Source organism: Gossypium arboreum, chromosome 13 (genome assembly GCF_025698485.1).
Source record: "Gossypium arboreum isolate Shixiya-1 chromosome 13, ASM2569848v2, whole genome shotgun sequence".
Classification (NCBI taxonomy): domain Eukaryota; kingdom Viridiplantae; phylum Streptophyta; class Magnoliopsida; order Malvales; family Malvaceae; genus Gossypium; species Gossypium arboreum.
The window spans coordinates 5,689,117-5,708,464 of NC_069082.1; the positions used below are offsets into that span (position 1 = coordinate 5,689,117).

Here is a 19,348-nt window from a genome sequence, read left to right on the forward strand (position 1 = left end):
ATCAAAGCTTTAAACCCTAAACCCTTAGTTTTTCCTTTTTCTTTTCTTTCTTTCTTTTCCTGCTACCTTCGAAATGCTCTCTGTTTCTTTTTTTTGTTTCTTTGTTTTTTTATTTCTTTTATGCTTTTTGTTTTATTAACATAATATAATACTAATATCATATATTAAAATATCTTTTACTTTAATATTAAGTAAATTAATAATTATATAACAAGTGTACATATTTATATTATTACAAATGTTATTATCTAATTTGTTTTTCATACCAAAAATCTTGTTTTAATTGTTTATCTAATAAATATCTTTTACTTATTAATAATAAATAATAAATATCTACTTAATAAATAATACTTGTATTACAATTGTATTATACATATTATTACACATGTATCATCTCATTATCCTACATTTGTCAACTTATTAATTTATTCACTAATATAATATCAATTAAATAATAATAATCAATAAATATCTTTTACTTATTATTTAAGAAAATATACAAATATATTACAAGTGTATTTTCTTACATTTTACACATATATTTAATTATAACCATACAATTGTCTACTATTTACTTTATTTAATAATAATAATAATAATAATAATAATAATATAAAACCATAATGATGGTTAATAATTATATAATATTTATATATAACTTAAATAAAATCTTAAATTTTAATGCATATATGCCGCCTCATTTCATATAAATTGCTTAATTTCCATTTTAGGCCTTTTTATTTTCTATTACTCTATAATTCAACTTTTACCCTTAATTAAATTTAGTCTTTTTTACTAATTACTCTAAATTGAACTAATTTCATGTAACGCCCCAATTTTCGGGAATTCTGTGAATGTTGGCAAAATTTCATGCTTTAATTTTGTCATTTGTGAGTGAAATTATGAAATAGGACCTATGTGAAAATGTTTGAAAATGCTATAGGCTAAATTGAAGTGACCAAATAAATAGGAGTGCAAAATAGGAGGATTTGCATGATAAACCTCCCATTTTACATGAAGTGGCCAGCCATCATGTTGTTGTAGACAAAATGTGCACTTGATATCCATAATTTATGGTACAAATTGATACAAATTGATAATAGGTTAGGTAAATGTTCCATGATAATAGGTTAGGTAAATGTTCCATGATAATGGGTTAGGTAAATGTTTCATGATAATGGGTTAGGTAAATGTTTCATGATAAGAATTTCATGTCTTTTGTATTAAAGAATTAAATGGATGAAATATGAAGTTTTATTAAAAGAAAAAGGGGTGAAAAGAACAAAGTTTTGTCCATCGTTGTTCATCATAGCTGAAAGTTAGAGAAGAGAAAGGAGAGGAGAAAGCTCTTGAGTATTCGGTCATTAGGAGGAGGAAAATTGAAGGTAAGTTCTTGGTACCTTGCTTCTATTTTGAGGTTCGTGAGTTCTTATTGATTCTACCTTAACTCTTGAAGCATATTTTAGTTTTTAGTTGTGTTGTGAGCATTTAGTCATGAATTAAAATGAAGGAAATGGTTGTTGTTTCATGTTCTTTTGATGAAAAATGGAAGATAGGTGAAGTTGAGCCAAACAAATGAGCATGCATGTGCCTTAGATGCTAAGGGGAAAAAATCAGCTAACATGTTGTGCTTTAAAATGATGAAATGGAGATTATACTTAAGTAAAATCATAGATATATGATGATTGATTGGTGATATACATGTTTAAATAACATGCATGCAAGGTATGTGTGAAAGAGTGATTTGGTAATAAATCTGCTTGGGACAACAGCAGTAACGTGACTTTGGAAAATCACCATAAATTGTGGGAGATGAATTAGAAGCTGAATAAATTATGTAATTAAAGCTTATTGAGTCTAGTTTCTAATGAAATAAACAAGAACATATTTTGAATTCTGTACAATGAGAAATTTGATTCGTAATGAAGAGTGGTCAGATTAGTCAAACAGTGAAACATGGGAAACTTTGAGAAAAATCTGGTATTGATTGGCTAAACCAAAAATTCTGAAAATTTTATGGATAGAAGATATATGAGTCTATTTTCAGGGAAAATTAACGGAACTTGATTTGGAGTTTCGTAGCTCCAGTTATAAATAATTTAGTGACTGTTGCTCAGGAAGACAGCTTGCAGTGAAATTATGATTATGTGGTAAACATTGACAAAAATTTGTTAATGAGTTGCTTATTGATTTCTTATAAGCTTACTATGATCTGTAGGTGTGGTTGGCCGAATATTGTAAGGGGTTAATACGTAGTTTGTATTTGAATAGTTAGATTAACGTGTTAGTAATCCAATTGTAGGCGGTTCGTGTGTGGATCTCGTCGGCATATCGTGCATAAGCAGTGTGTAACTAACACGCTCTTTCTTAGTCTGGATCGGCAAAAGTCGAAAAGCCGAAATGCCGAAAACCGATATTTTGTAAAGTTGCGAGTGTGCGAATGCTCGTGAGGTAAATCGATTAATGTTTTTGGTAAGCTGCAAAATTTGGACTGCAAAGTGCATGATTTCTGTGCTCTCGATATTTTTGGGCTTAATGGGTCAAAATTGGAATGATGGGCCAAATCGGCCCAATTCGGTAAGAAACCTCGGTACGTGATTCTGTTAGTACGTGAAAAGTAGGAATATGCATGAAAAACCCTAAAATAGATAAATTACTGAAATACCTTTAAAAGTGGAAAATTTACGTTTACCCCTAGTAGATAAATTACCGAAATACCCCTAGGTTAAATTGACCTAAATGCATGTTTGATTTGTTGTTATTTCTTGCATGCCATGTTGTTTTATCTGATGCATGGGATTGGGATATTGACGAGGAAGTCTTGGAAGTGGCTTGTCCACATCTTGGAGGCTTTGCCTCAATTCTTTGTTAATCGAGCTGAAGCAAGGTCAGAATTGTGGAGTGTTAAATTTGGGTGGGTTGAGCTATTCCCACATGGAGTGTATGGCTGGTACGGGTGGAGTGTAGTGGTTGGTGGGTTGAGTAGTCTCCCAAATGGGCTTGCATATGTTATTGATGTTGCATGTATTTCCAAATGGGCCTATGGGCCATATCATTATCTGAATAAGGGCTAAGGCCCGCTTTATTATAATCTGAAAAGGGCTCGCCCAAGACCACTTTATTCTTGGAATGGGCTTAGGCCCAATAGGCTTGAGCTGACTTGGGCTTTGAATGGGTTTTCCTTACACACCTGAGTTTCCCAAACTCACCCTTTTATTTTCATCCACGCAGGAAATCCCCAACCATAGTGGGCTTGGAGCTGTGAGGGAATTCGGAGTGGCCACCCGTTCTGAAAGTTTGATTTTCTTCTGGTGAACTGGACATCCTTTTATTTACGTTTGAAGTTTTTGGGCTTTTAAATGTAATAAGGCCGCTTAATTATTTTTGATGGTTTTAATATGTATTACTAAGATATGTATTACTTATTTTAACTGTTGAAATTGGATAGCTTTAGGGCGCGTTTTCAAAAAAAATAATAATAACAATTGATTTCAAAATAACACGACAACAAGTAAAGCTTCCGCAATGAAAGTATTTTATAAAATTAATCACTTTTCCTAAAAATGACTTAATCAAATCGGTTTCCTAGAAATATACATGACGTTAAGGTGTGGCAATGGCGGTGTGTATGTCTAGGATTGGATCCGAAGGGAGCTTGGTACTTAAGTAGTCTGATAGACTCACCTCCTCTTTTCCGGTTTCCTACCTGGTGCACAGCTTCCATTCACTTTAACCTTTAATGAATTAATCTTTTGAACATCAAGTACGATTTTCTGGACTTAGAATGAAAATTTTTTTTTTAACGTTTTTGATGTGGCATGCCGGATCCGGCCATAACTTTTGGGCCGGGTTTGGGGTGCTACATTTCACTTAATTAAAACCTAATTAAACACACTACTAGACTCATAAATATTTCTATTAATTTATTTTCGAACTCATTTCACTAAGACGGAGGCCCGATAACGTACTTTTCCGATGCCCATGAATTTTCGGTCATTACAACAGGGGCAAAACCAGAAAATTTTTTAGGGGACGAAATTAAATTGTATATTTTCACGATAGTAAAAATGCAATTTTACCATTTTAATAACCTAAATCTTTTATAATTTTTAAAGAATTAAATCAAATTTTTATCATTTTTTGGGGCCCAAAGTGCAATTTTACTATTACAAATTTAAAATTTTAAGAGGCTTAAATAGAAAATATCCATTTTAGGGGGGATCGGGCCCCTGTCAACCCTCCGGGTTCGCTACTGCCCTAGAATCAGTACAAGTTGGTTGAAGTAGGCAAAAAAATGGTTGAATAAGATTTTTTTTAATGATTTTTTAACGATTTATTTGGACAGACTAGTCGAACTGGTTGGACCAACAAACCAATGGCCCGTCCAATTTGACCACTGGCTCAGTTCTAAAAACTTTGCTTGAGTGTGTCATAATTTAATCTAATTATATATTAAACATTTGATTGAGTTGATATCATAAGTCAACAAGGCACCAACTCAATTGGGCAATGGCGAATATATCTTTGCTTTATAAAGTAAATTGTATTATTGTGAGGGTGTTTCTTATTTTATAGCTTTTACATAGAAAAATATACCCATAATGGAATTTGAGCCCAAGTCCATAGTTGTCAATATTTATAACTAAGGTCTCATTTGTTATTTATATCAATTTTTCATAAATATATTTATTATAAAATTTTATTTTTACCCACCATAATCTATTATCAATTAACAACATTATATTAATTTTTATTTATAATTAAAAATAATATATTTACACAAATCAAAACTTAATAAATAATATTTGTTTTGTACTATCATATATATAATTTAATTGTATTTGATGTACTTAAAAATATTAAATAAAAATAAATATATTATTTTATACAAAACTTTTTCACATCTTGCTAATAAAGTGTCCTGCATTGTTATTTATTTTATATAATTAGGATAATTACCTTGGTGAGTGGAGTAAAAAAAATTTACAAGCGAGTCTAGGTTGATGCCATTTGTTTTTATAGTATAATTAAATAATTAAGAAAGACACATGATGCAACAACTCATTTTTAGTGGTACCGAAAACGGTTGTTTTAGAACCCCATTTTTGATGATCGAGTCAATAAATATTATTTATTAATATTTACGAATCATTTATAGTGTTATAATAATTTTTAGTTTGATAACTTTATTGACCTGTTAGTTATTGTGGTGTAAGGACTAAAACATAAAAATTACAAAAGCTAATCGCTGTTAATTTATATGTGCTAAATGAGTATAAAAGCATAATTGAATAGTTTTAAATAGCAATTATGTCATAATTGTTTATAGTGGATGGTTAATGGTCATTTTTTATAATGTATTTTAGTTTAATTAAAGTTAAAATAAAATTAATAAAGACTTAAAACATAAAACCAAACCTCATCTTTTTCACTTTTCTTCTCTCCCACCAAAAACACCATTTTTGTAGCCAATGAAGTTCAGCCAAGCTTAAGTCCTTGCATGTAAATGATTTTCAAACTCGTTTTTCGTAAATTTTATGCTTTTGAAATCATTGTAGTTTAATCTAACTAACTTGGGTACTAAATCGTAAAACAATCAAAGTTTTGAAAAGTTACCATTGTTGATTTTTGAGGTTTTTGATGCTAAATGGTTGAGTTTGGAGCGTTATTGTAAAATAGGACTATTTGGTAAAGTGGTTTTTGTTAGTTTTGAGTTTAAGGACTAAAATGAGAATATGTTGAAATTTACATGAAATATTTATAAACATAGATGTTTGAGAGTTGTATAAGGATGCTTTTGAATCTGGATTAAAAGTTTGGGGCTTAAATGTGAAAAATATACGTGTTTCGGTTTTACAGACTAAATTGAATAAATTGCAAAACTTTAGAGGAATTGTGAAAATGATAATAGGATGTCATATGCATCAAATAAGATGTTATAAGTTATTTAGAGCTAATAATTTAAAATGAATAACCATATAGATCAAGAAACGAATCAACCAGAAGATAATTGAGGAAAAGGGAAAATAGCATATTAGTCCTTGAGATTTCTTCTATTGTTGTTATCACCTGGTAAGTTGATACGATATAGTTATATGTATTTATGTAATGTTTATGCTTGAATTGTGTATTTTGGATTGTATACTTAAAAGTTGTAAATTGGTACAAAGGTGAAAAAAGGATTGGATTGAAAAATGTTATATTGTTAGATATATTGAGCCCGAATGAACATAGGATGGCATGCAAATTGTAACGTCCCCTAACCCTATACCGTCACCGAAACAGGGTTACGAGACATTACCAGTCAGTACAATCCAATTTCGGTCATTAATTATAAATATTCACACACATCCTAGTTTTAAGATGTCGTCCCTTTAATGGGCCCTCGCGGTCCAATATGAACAGTAAATTCAATTCGGGACTAATTTAGAATCACTACGAATTTTTAGTAAATTTCAAAATTCATACTACATACCGTTGCCAACCATAATTTACTCATTTCATCAATACTTTTACAACCTAAATGACTCTCATTAAACATCCTGGGTACATGCCATTATCAATACTCAACATACTTTACCTTAATGAATTTGGGATCGTCTTGGGATGCTGATTCAACGTACTATCTTTACTTAACCTGCGCACGGAAACAAATCGTACGCTGAGTATGGTATACTCAGTGGCATTTCTATAATCCGAACATTTAATAATATAACAAATACTTAATATCATAATAACAATTACAATTATGCAATTATTTATTCATAGATAAATTTCAACTACTTGCCATATAAATTTTATACAAATCATATAATAAACACAATAACATAATTGTTCAATTCTTAACTAAATCCATTATTATTTACTCCATTCTTTCACTTACTACTCGGTATAGCTTTCCTTAATTTACTCACAATTCAATATCATTAAACTATATTCAACTATACACTTATCAATCATATTCCATTTTAATTCATTTCAATAACTGTCAATTTCATTTATATCATATCAACTTACTATCCCTGGTAGCTTTCAGTATATACATACGATTCATATATCTCAAATCACATTTCAATTCATCAAGTGGCATCATATATCATCAATTCGAACTCCAATCATTTCATGAACCTTTGGTTCATATTTTCAATTTCATATCTAAATTTTCAATTCTCAATTCAATTTCTCGTTTCATTTCAATAGCTTGATCAATCAAATTTATTCGATTTATTTTTCACTTATTTACCCCTATTAACAAATCCGGACTTTGACGGATACACGGATTCCAACCCAAACACACCAGTACGGCACATTGTGCCTAAAACGGTACATAGTACCTGATCAGTATACGACACATCTAAAACGATACAGGAGGTGCCTGATACGACACAGGAGGTGCCTGATACGACACACGAGGTGCCTAAAATACGACACATAAAGTGCCTGATCGATAAAGCCGGCAAATCCCGTACACTTCCATATCCTATGGCATGCCAACTATATCCGACTCAGCCCGACTAGTTAATAGAGTATTTCATTCACTTTCTCAATTTAATAATTCTTTCATCAATATCTCATTCCGATAATTACACATATTTACCCATTTTCACAATTCATACAATTTCATTCAATTCAACAAATATATTTCAATTATGCACATTAATTCATAATTCAATACAATTCAATTCACTTTTCAATACCAAACATTCAAATATCACAATCTCATATATTCATATCAATTTCCTCATATTTCCAATCAATATATTTTTCAATATAACATTCATTCAATATTCAAATTTCTACATAAGTCATATATATTATATAATTCAATCAATATAATTTCAATCAAAATAATTTCAATCAATATAAATTCAATAAATTCATCGCATACTAAAATCAATCTATTTCAATTGTAAAACATCATAATTCAATCACTAACATTTTCCATATGTATATAAATATAATAAATAATGACTAAGTTCGGATTATAGAAATACAAACCGTAATTTTCGAGCTAACTCCCGTTGACTTTGTCTTATCCTTTCTTAGCCGAGATTTCCGGTACCACATTGACTACGAAATTAATACAATTCATAATCATTAATACATTACTAATTCATATCTTGAGTTACAGAATTCTAAATTAAGATCCGCTAATTTTTCCTGAAACTAGACTCACAAATCTTCTTACAATAAAATTTTCAGAATTTTTGGTTTAGCCATTAAGTATAGTTTATTCTTCAAATTCACCCCTATTCTGCTGTCTGACAGTTTCGTCCTTTCTTCACTAAAAATTAATTATCTCATAGTAAAGAACTCGGATAATATTCCCGTTGATTTCTCCTGAAAATAGACTCATTAGGGATTCTAAACATATAACATTAAGCCTCTAATTATTTTTCTTCAATTTTTGGCGATTTTCCAAAGTCAAAACAGGGGAACCCGAATTCATTCTGACCTTATCTCAAAAAATTCATTATATCTCATAATTTACAATCCAATTGCTTATATCGTTTCTTCTATAAGAAACTAGACTCAATAATATTTAATTCCATATTTTATTCATCCTCTAATTCAATTTATACAATTTTTGGTGATTCTTCAAACCTAGACTACTGCTGCTGTCCAAAATAGTCTTAGTACAAAATGTTGATTTACTTTAATTTCAATTTAATCCTAACTAAATTCACTTACTTTTCTATCTTAATTCATACTTTATTTCTACTCAATTTTTAACCAAACTTAGACATAATTATCTATTTTTCATCATAAAACCATAATTTCGAAATTCTTTCAATTTAGTCCTTAAAGCATAAAACTTATGAATCACTTTACAATTCAATCCTTATATCATTTCTAACTTGAATTTCTATCAATCTAGCCCTTAATTCATCATTTTATTTAACATGGACAATATCTAGAAATCTAATAACTTTCAAAATATCAACTTAATTTCATCAAAACTTTGTTCTAAAACTTCTAAAACATCAAAATTAAGTAAAAAGAGCTTGATTGACTTACCTATTAAAGCTTAAAGCTTCAAACCTTAAATTTTCTCTTTTCTCCCTTTCTTTCTTTCTTTTTCTCCCCTGCTCTCTGTTTCGTTTCATTCTGTTTCTATTTCCTTTCTTTTGTTTCTTTAGTTTATATAATATAATATAATATAATATAATATAATATAATTAAAACATAAAATATCTTTATTATATAATAATATAATTATATAATAATATACTAAACATAAAAAAAATCTTAGATTTTCTTCACGGTAAACCGCCTCAATTTATACTTTTTGTATAATTTCCTTTTTAGTCTTTTTTATTTTCTTTTAATCTATAATTCAACTTTTACCCCTTATTCAATTTAGTCCTTTTTCTTAATTACTATTAATTAAATTAAATTCACTTAATTAAACTCTAATTAACCACTCATTTTACTTCGTAAATATTTTTAATAAGTATTTACGAATCCGTTTTTCAGAAACGAAGACCCGAAAATACACTTTTTTGGTAACGGTAAAATTCGGGTCGTTACACAAATAGGGTTATTTCACGTGTTGTACAGGTTTAACATGAGATAAGATGATGATGTACTGTTTATTCACTGATCGTACCGGAATCCAACATTTGTTGTGGATTATCGAGTTATTTTTACAATGACCAGCTGTGTTTCTTGGAGAGGATGTGTAGCCTACGGGCTTGGCACTTAGTGCCCAGATGTGTCTATGGATGGTATGACTCGTTCGCGCAATCAAGTGTGTTTTGGGTGGTTACCTGTGTATCCGTATCTGTTTATTATGGTTTATCGGGCTAAACTAATATTGTTATTGAATATAGATGAATGGTAAAAGTATTATAAAGTGATAAAGTATAGTTATATAATGTAAAAGTGCATATGTTCAATGGTTTGATGTCATAACTTAGATTGTGGTTGAATTATATTGAATGAAATGTTTTATGCATTATATACATGATAAACTCACCTGATTATATGAATTATGGTAACAGGGAAAATTATTTAGTTAATTGTGTTATTTTGTAATTGTGGAAATAAGGTAAGTTATAATGTTTCAAACCTATGAACTTACTAAGCTTATTAGAAGCTTACTTTGATTCGTTTTTTTATTTCCTGTAGTTATCGTTTTGCAAAACTCGACGATTGAATTATCTCGAAGATCACATTATCCAGCCTCCATTTTGGTAGAATTTTAAACGTTCAATTTGATTATGCGGCATGTAATAGGGGTTAAATTGTATATAAGTATTTTGTAATAGTAAAGTGTGAATGGTGTTGTATAAAGAATGTGTGCTTGATGATCTTTTGACACGTTTGATCATGGTTTGAAATGGTAATTTTGAATGTGGTTGTTAAGCATGGGAAAAGTGATAGATTATATGAATGTTTGGCATGATTTGTTACGTTATGTAATGTTTGAATAGGTAAGACTATGTTAGAGATTATGGTATAAAAGCTTGATGATGAAATTGGATGTTTTAGGTATGACATGTGGATGGTTTTGGATATCAATCTCATAGGTTGTGTATTTGATATTTTTTCGTCAATAATAGGTGAATGAAAGTTGGTAGTTTGATTGTGTTTATGGTATATGTTGGCCATTCACTTTGTTGGTATGAAATGAGATGAACTTTGGTATTGATTCTGATGGTGCCTTGAGGCATATTGGTTAGAATTAGGAAAATGATATGTTTTGGTATGTTTTTGGTGCATTTTGAATAGGTCTAAAGAATAGTTAAGTGCATACTTATGGCATATGTGAAACTTGGTTTTGTAACTTGCATAATAAGGTACCTAATTGCATACATGGGCTAACACACGGCCGTGTGTCACACATAGGCATAGGACACGACCGTGTGCTCTTTATGTTTTAGGAGCTTTTGGTTAAACACAGTTTCAGTTTGTTACACAGGCTAACCACAGGCTTGTGTGGTACTATAGATTTGGTCAATGTATTTTTCACACAGTCTCAATCTCTCACATGGCCCAGCTACACAATCATGTGATTATTTGTAAATTTTTGCATTTAAGTCCACATGGCTTCAGTGAGTTACACTATCTGGTCACATGATCGTGTGACTCCAGCTTACACGGTTGTAGTTTATAGCACGGCCTAGGCACACGGCTATGTAACCATATTTTGTGATTTTTCCCTAGTTATTTAGAACTTCACAAATTAGTCCTTATTTGCACTCGGGTCAACTAGGAGCTTTCATAAGCTCGATGAAGAATTGAAATTGTTTGTAAATCATGTTAAACATGTATTATGAATTGTTTTGTTGATTTATTGAATGTTAAAGTCAGAAATGTTTGTGATTGGTTTTGTTAATTGTTGTAGCATCCTGAAGCTTGAGTCCGACGACCGGACCGGGTAAGGGGTATTACACTTGACATCATCTTAAACTTGCTTGTAGAATTTTTTTTACTCCACTGGAAGTGGACAAAATAATTACCCATATAATTATGTAAAATTATTTTTTCATTTTAAATATATAAAAATATTCTTAATAGGGTCTAATTGTGTATTATTATAGTTATTCATGGATCGAGTAACCCATTAGACTCGGTAGATTTGACTCGATTTAAGTTGGGCTTGGACAAAGATTTTCATGTCTCAAATCAGTTTAATTTAACTCGAGTTCAATTTAAATAATATTTTAAAAAATTAATGATAAAAATATATTAATCTTAATCTTAATGTAAAAATATTTTTTAATACTATATTAATATCTAAACTGTGAAATAGGCTTTCGGGTCCAACTAGATTAACCCAAAAAATATGTTTGGACTTAAAAATTTTATTGAAACTGGACCAAAATCTAGCACATGATAGCTCTAGTTATGAATGGAGCGATAAATAATTTAATATAATATTTTATAATAATTAATTTTTATATAAACTTAATAATAACCAAGGTTGATTAAGCTGAACTTGAAGTTTTATATACATTATACACATGAAGGTGGATAACCGCACATTAAAACTGAAAGAGATAAATAAAATTAAACATAATTTAAAAATATTTTTCAATAAAATATTTTTAATATGTAAAATTATTACTAATATTAAACTTTATTACTAAAATAAAATTTGCAATAGCCATTTAAGTAAACCGAACCGGGTTAATTTTGGGCTTGATCTGAATTTTTTTTTTTGTAAATATCTCTAAACCGTACAAAGAGGTAGTTGGATCGAGTGTAATATAGGACCGTAGTGGGCCGGTTCAGCCTACCAATTTAGCCACCTCTACTCATTACAATAACAATACAAGTAAAAAAAATGGTCGAATTTGATCCATATGTTCTGATTTTCTTTTTGGAAGAATATGTTCTTTTATTATTAAACCAAATTCTTGTTGATCCCAAGTCCAATTTCTCTTCTTCTCTTGTTTCCCATAATTTTCAACAAACCCAGAAATAGAGAAGAGAATCGAAAACAAAAATGGGAGACGAGAAAGTAAAGGAGGAAGCCATGCGGATGATTGGGATGTTCCAAGTTCTTCCTCGTTTGGTCGTTTTCGATCTCGATTACACTCTCTGGCCTTTTTACTGGTTTCATTTCTTTCCTACTTTTCTGGGTTTTTTTTTCCTTTTTTTTCTTTTTAGTATTTGAGCAATTTTGGTAGAAATACCCACAAATAGATATCTTTGTTCTTATCTGTAATCTTACTTCTATTTGCATATCTGAATTTGGTGATTTACATCACTTACCAATGCTCAGACCATTGAAATTGTTGAGGGGCCGGACCCAGTAATATCTCCTGTCGTGGTGTGGTTTTATCTCCTGATTATTGATATATATGCCATAGGCCATAGGGTGGAGTATTTGCATTAACTCTTTAGTTTCTCTTTAGTTTCTACTGTTTTGCATGTTCCAGTACTCTGAACTGCTTTGGTTTTGTACACCCATCAGAGGTAGAGTCGAGTGATAAAATCCTGACCAAATTTATCTTGTTTGTATGACAAATATGATTGCCTATGGTATTGGCCTTTGTATCTTGTCCCCCTTTCTCTGTTTCTTTCCAATCCATGAAATAACCTGTTTTTGGTTGCTTGGCTTGACATTTTTTAATTGCTGATGGTTTGTTCACATGGTTGATTTTCAGTGAGTGTCGATCCAAACGCGAAATGCCATCGATGTACCCCCATGTTAAAGGCATAATAACCGCACTCAAGGAGAAAGGGATTGATCTAGCTATTGCCTCTAGGTCTCCTACTGCAGATATAGCTAACACATTTCTTGACAAATTGAATATCAAGTCTATGTTTGTTGCTAAGGTTAGTCACTTAGAATCATTTTTCCCTGTATATATATATATTTATATTTATATATTTCTGTCTAGAAGGAACTTTTCATATCCGTACATGGTTTGGGATACAACCCTCCAAGTAACATAACTAACAACTTGGGTTTTGTGCAGCAATACTTACAGGCTGTGTAGAATAATGTAGCTAAAAGATTTTTCTTTCTTTCTTTCTTCTTTCTATCTTGAAGGATCTTGCATATTTTAATTCTTTACTAAAAACCAATGTTGCCCCAACTCTTCAATTTTTCTTGAATTATCCCTTTTTGAAACGAATATCTTATGCATATTCAGACATAGGTATTGAGATATGATTCTCCAAGTACATGAGAAAACTTTAAAGAATTGAATGTACTTATATCAGACATATACTTGTCCCTGCATTCACTCCCTTTTCCGAGTAAGGTAGCCACCTACTCTGAAACTCTTCTTGTGTACTTTTAAATAAGGATATAAACATTATGTGTTTTGGCATATTCTTACTTGTAGTTGTAGCCATTAGACCTCATATACTGAATTATTCATGGAGACTTTTCTTATGTATCTATTTTCTTTGTAATATAATAGTCTAAGTGCTTATACATATGCAAGTTGGGCTTTTGTTGACTATTAATGACATGATTTGGGGTTTTGTTCGTCAATAAATTTCTGCTAGCAAGGATATGAATATCATAGTAATTGAACAGTGATCGCTCTTTTTTTCCGTTGCAATTGCATTAAATTATTCTTCTTTTGGACCATTCAGGAAATATTTTCCAGCTGGACACACAAGACCGATCATTTCCAGAGAATTCACTCAAGGACTGGGATTCCCTTCAACTCAATGCTCTTTTTTGATGATGAGGATAGGAACATACAAGCTGTAAGAACGAGTTTTCCTATCTTCTCGATTTTCCTGTTCTTTTTTCTTTTCTTTTTTTGCTCTGCTCACTTGCTGGTATTTTATGATACTCTCTTCATTTTTCTTGAAACACCCGTGTCTAGCACTTGCATCCAGTACATATATGGATATGAATATGGTGGGAATTTGACCCTCCTAGATCTCTCCAAGCATATGAAAAACTTGGGAAAGTTGAGCATATCTGTGTTGGACTAATACCTGTTTAGGATATTCACATCTGAATCTGAGTAACATACTAAGTATTTCATGGAGTCGGATATTAGGATCTTACATGTTTATGCATTGTGGTTTTAAGGATCTTTTTAGTTTTTCTTTGTTATGGTTATTGGTAAGGGTTGCTTTGGTATTATGTTTTGTTTCACTTAACAGTAGGGGCAGAGGGTCATTGGGGCAAAGCACCCCCCCATTCATAATTTTTTTAAAATTTTACTTAGGCCCATGCCAAGATCCGCCAGAGTGTAACAGAATTTGTAATGACGATGGCAGGTCTCGAAGATGGGAGTAACAAGCATATATGTGGGTGATGGGGTTAACCTTGGAGCATTGAGACAAGGGTTAACAGAGTTCACTGAAAATCAAAATGCATCCGAGAAGAACAAGCAGAGATGGCTCAAGAAATACTCCCAAAATTCAAGTTCATCTGAGAAGAAAGACCTGAAATGAGTATTATTTTATGTTGGCCCTTGGTCATCGGTATCAAAAGAAACCAAGATTGTTTTACAAATTATGTGGTGGAAACTTTTTGAAACCACATTCTATATTATAAATTTAAAATGGTCTTATATGTATACCATCTTTGAATGTGGACTTCTACAGAATCCTATCATATGATTCTCCTAGTGATGCAGGTTAGCTATTTTTCAACCATTCTTACAGAGAATGAATGAAAGCTGATTGTTTTTATTTTTATTTATTGGGGGTGTCCAAGATGAAACTCAGTACTTAAATGTTAATCATGCATGACGTAATTTTAACGGATGCTCGGTTGGCTATTACTTTTTATCTTTTTAATTTCTCTTTTGTTATGTCTGCTGGACTTGCAGCAACAATGCTACTATTGTGGAACTAACGAGGATATTATGTCCTATTAAGGAAAGGAGCTATACTTTTAGATGTAGTTTTCTTAAATATAATTCACTCATTTAAACGCGTATAAAATTCAAATAAAATCTTTTTTTTATAAAATTCTGAAAAAGGATATAGCTTTTCCTAACAAAATGGAATGTGTGACTTGAAGTTAAAATTGAGTAACCTTGTTTTCAAATTTTGAAAATCAAATCAATTGAAATGATATGGCAGTGCTAGTAAATTGACATAACATTATAGATGATTTATTTATCATATAAGATTTTGAAATTATATAATTTAGTTTAATGAATTTAATGTCAGAACAAAATTTCATTTTTTTTAAAAAAATGGATTAAAAATAGCTAAATTAGAGTATAAATACTAAATCAGTAACATACACATAGTGCAATGACAAACAGCAGAATTTGACATATATATAATACTTTAAAAAAGTTATAAACATAATTTTTAAAAAATCATTTATACGTAACTCAACAGAAATTATGTTCAAAGATTCGTTGTGTCACTAAACAAAGAAAAATGATTTACACAAATAAATAAAAGACAAGAGAAAATGAAGGTTCTAATGAGCAAACTATTTTATAAGCAATCAGAAAGAATAGTACAGGAAATGATGTTTCTTAGTATCCTACTTGAAGAAAGCATCGGAAAATATAAAGAGGATGAGAATGAGTACAAGGAAGCATCTTTAAGTTGAACCATTCTTGATGTCAGGTTCCTTGCCTGTCTCAGGGAGAAAACACTTACACACAACAAGGACATGATGTCCCTTTCTCCATTTGACTTAATCACCCACATTCTCTCATACCCTTTCTGCCAACAGCAATTGTTCAAGTTCTTCTCTTCTTCTCTCCAATTCCTGCATATAAATGTCCATGAGATTATGGTATTTGATGAGAAAATTAGTTCACAGCTGTGATACTTCCACAATATTAGCCTGAAATACCCTACAAATCAATACCATATTGCAAAATCTCCAATATTCATTATCATGTTAAGGTGTTTATTGATAAATTTCTTAAGAGAAATGTTAACCAATGCCGTGTAATTAATGCATCACTTTTTTCTTGAATTCAGTTAAAAGTAAGCAATGTATTAAATGTTAGAAAATATCCTTAAAATGAACTGTTCAAGACTCCTGAAAGGTTGTGGGTCCGAGTGGAACTTAGACGCGTAATGTCCTCCTCAAAGGAGTAATTATTCAGGGGTTTGGGGAGTTCAGGAGTAGTCTAGGAAATGTATCAACATATATAATATTCCTTAATTGGTACTTATCTTAACAACAATCACTTGTAACGCACGGCAAGAATGGGTTCTTACAGCTCATTTGTCAACTTAAGAACACTTGATTATAATGTGGTAGGGGAGGTTTGAATATAAAAAAGAAGCATTCAGAGTATGACTAGACCTCCAATTGATCAAATAAAAGAATACATAAATAAGAAATCATCAAGGCAAGATGTAGACCAAAAGGCCAGCTTTGAACAACTCTCATAACTTACCTCCAGATCTTGAACTGCTTGTTCCCTTGTAATTTCCTTTTGCTGGCGAGAACGTTTGAGAAAACCAATGCATAAGATTCCCTGACAAATTATTATCAGTACAATCAAGGAGTAAACATAAACTCAACTCAAAATCACAGTTCTGAAGCCTTTGCTCAATTCCACCCCAAACTATATTTTATCAAGACATGAAAGTGAATGATAAACCTCAAACATCTCACTCTTTATTTTTCTTGAAGTAAACATATCCAGCATCACATTAGACACATTTTCAAGCATAGCTATGAAGATATGATCACGGATTCCATATATAGGCACCATGACACTCAAACCATACTTAGAATCCAAGATTAAAGAAAAAAAGACATGGTAAATGTGTAATTCAGTTGAATTATTATGAATCATACTCTTGGTCGGTATTCCATCAACCTTCCTATCCATTTTTAAGATAGGTGAACCTAGAAATTCTCAAAGCAACATAAGACATTAGGTTCATTATCTTACCGAGAAAATGTAAACTACACCACAGGCAAGGAGCATATAGCTTGCTATGTTCTGAAGAAGAACCAGATCCTGTTGCTTTACTGTATAATCAGGGAAAGCTCTTGTCATTACTGCAACGCTGGAGCCAATAATAGCAAATTTAGAAAGAAATTAAAACAGAAAAATATTGATTATTTAACAAAAAATTGAAAAATCAAGTATTACCGAGTAAAAAATTTTGGTCTAATTATGAAACTCATCTTGAAAAATGAAAAGCTAGTCCTCTGCTTTAATTTGTTATAATTTGATGCTCATATGTTATATAAACTCACAAGTCAGTCCAATTGTGTAACAATGTTAAAACTTATCATTAAACTGCTAACACGGAAATTAACAATTCATTAATTTATCTGCAATAACTAGTAAAATTCAACATTTCAACAGCTTACATATATAACAAATTAGTAAGAATCAGCTGTTCAACTGAATTAGGTTATCAGTTTTTGTTAAATACGAGGACCAAATTCCAACAAAAGATGGTAGACTTCTCAGTTCTTGTAGAAGGATGAAATTCATAATTAGTAAAAATTTGGCATTATGGGGGGAAAAAACAAGAAAAATCTTACTGCAATATAAGACATACAAGATTTGCAGCATACCCCTACCAGCCCAGTACTCCAAAACCTGCATTTTAAAGTTTTTTAACTCAGCATTTGATGATTTTATCTAAAATTAATTATCATTACATATTTGAGAGTATAAATTCCCTAACCTTCCAGAACTTGATTATGAATCCCCATTCTGTTTCCGCCAGAACCACAAAGAAGGCAATTACAACAGCGTAACACCGAAAAATCCCGTCAAAAACCTATTTTTTTATGGGTAAAGGAAAGAAAAGTGTCAAAAATTATTAAGTAGAAATAAAAAAAGGAAAAGGAAAAGGAAACAGATTATACATACATCGGCTCCGTTCTTGAAAGATCGAAAGGCAGAGAGAACATTGACGGCAATGCAGAGAATCGCAGTGAGAGACGTTATAACACTAAAACAACGGCAAACCACCAAAAAGGGGTCGGATCTGGACCTTAGTCTGGTGCTGGAAGACGCTCTCGGCAGCACTGGCTCGCCGCCGTCGCCCTGTGGATCTCCATTTCTCGCCATAATTTGTTCACCTTTGATCTGAGGGGAAAAGGACCCCTAAGAAATCAAATCAATGAAACAATTTTTTCTAATCTCTTGATTAATAGGGATTTGAATAAACAATGAACTTTAGTTGTTCGTTGGGAAAGCGGGGGATACTTTCACCTGCCATTCAAGGCAAGTGAAGTACCTCTTCCCCGTGCCGGTTGCCGAGTGGGAATTAAACTGACAGCTGGCGGTTAAACAATACAATACTGAAGCCGACACCTGAGTCCATTGGATATTTGTGGGATCCGCGGAATAAATATAGTCGCCGTCAGATTTCATCTAATCGAATGATTGATAATCTAACGGTTCATAATTAACTGTTATATTGCTGTCCGTTATTTATTAGTTCACCTTATCCACGTCCCCGATTAATCATTAAAATTTGAGAATATTTTTAATGAATATAATATTTTCAAGTCTCCATATTTTAATTTTAAATAATTTAAGTTGGTTTTACATTTCATAAAATATAATATTTTCAAGTCTCCATATTTTAATTTTATAAAACATAATTTGGTAATTATTTATAACTTAATAGAAAATAAATATTTTTACTGTAAAATGATTTACTCTTTTAAAATTGAAGTCATTTCTTTAGCGTAAGTTATTTTCTAAAAATATTATCTTATTTTTATGTAAAATTAACTCAAGTTAAATTTAATATTATTATATTAATAATAAATTTTATTTTATTTTTAAAATATTTAAAATTAATAAAATATTATAATTTACAATATTATTAAAGAGACATATTTAACTATCTATCTCTAATCATGTAATTTATTATTTTAATAAATTGTTTAATATTTTAATTTTATTTTAATAATAAATTTTAAAAATAATAATTCCAAATAATATTCTTCATATAT

At 30.8% G+C, this 19,348-nt stretch overlaps 2 protein-coding genes and 1 long non-coding RNA gene across 3 annotated transcripts; 2 read left to right on the forward strand and 1 right to left on the reverse strand.

Annotated features, from left to right (window-relative positions):
• Window positions 1-1,236: 1,236 nt before the first annotated feature.
• On the forward strand, window positions 1,237-3,397 carry LOC128286401 (uncharacterized). The gene is made up of 2 exons (XR_008276942.1): window positions 1,237-1,385; window positions 3,232-3,397. It is a non-coding gene; the product is annotated as an uncharacterized LOC128286401 (long non-coding RNA).
• Window positions 3,398-12,279: 8,882 nt separating this feature from the next.
• LOC108461710 (uncharacterized) lies at window positions 12,280-15,120 on the forward strand. The gene is made up of 4 exons (XM_017761629.2): window positions 12,280-12,564; window positions 13,119-13,290; window positions 14,062-14,178; window positions 14,704-15,120. Exons 1-4 carry the CDS (start codon window positions 12,455-12,457, stop codon window positions 14,878-14,880), a joined length of 576 nt encoding a protein of 191 aa, XP_017617118.1. The 5' UTR covers window positions 12,280-12,454; the 3' UTR covers window positions 14,881-15,120.
• A 630-nt stretch (window positions 15,121-15,750) lies between these two features.
• Window positions 15,751-18,674, reverse strand: LOC108461769 (uncharacterized). Its single transcript, XM_017761701.2, has 6 exons — window positions 18,252-18,674; window positions 18,064-18,159; window positions 17,935-17,975; window positions 17,313-17,430; window positions 16,809-16,889; window positions 15,751-16,165 (listed from the first exon to the last, which is right to left on the reverse strand). Exons 1-6 carry the CDS (start codon window positions 18,450-18,452, stop codon window positions 16,109-16,111), a joined length of 594 nt encoding a protein of 197 aa, XP_017617190.1. The 5' UTR covers window positions 18,453-18,674; the 3' UTR covers window positions 15,751-16,108.
• Window positions 18,675-19,348: the final 674 nt, after the last annotated feature.

Excerpts from the sequence above, each read along its gene's own strand:
- LOC108461710 (XM_017761629.2), top strand. The coding sequence starts at position 12,455 with ATGGGAGACGAGAAAGTAAAGGAGGAAGCCATGCGGATGATTGGGATG. Across the intron at positions 13,291-14,061 it reads AGTCTATGTTTGTTGCTAAG|GAAATATTTTCCAGCTGGAC; the intron begins GTTAGTCACTTA and ends TGGACCATTCAG. Across the intron at positions 14,179-14,703 it reads AGGATAGGAACATACAAGCT|GTCTCGAAGATGGGAGTAAC; the intron begins GTAAGAACGAGT and ends TGACGATGGCAG.
- LOC108461769 (XM_017761701.2), bottom strand. The coding sequence starts at position 18,452 with ATGGCGAGAAATGGAGATCCACAGGGCGACGGCGGCGAGCCAGTGCTG. Across the intron at positions 18,160-18,251 it reads CTTTCAAGAACGGAGCCGAT|GTTTTTGACGGGATTTTTCG; the intron begins GTATGTATAATC and ends ATAAAAAAATAG. Across the intron at positions 16,890-17,312 it reads GTGTAGTTTACATTTTCTCG|GGAATCTTATGCATTGGTTT; the intron begins GTAAGATAATGA and ends ATAATTTGTCAG.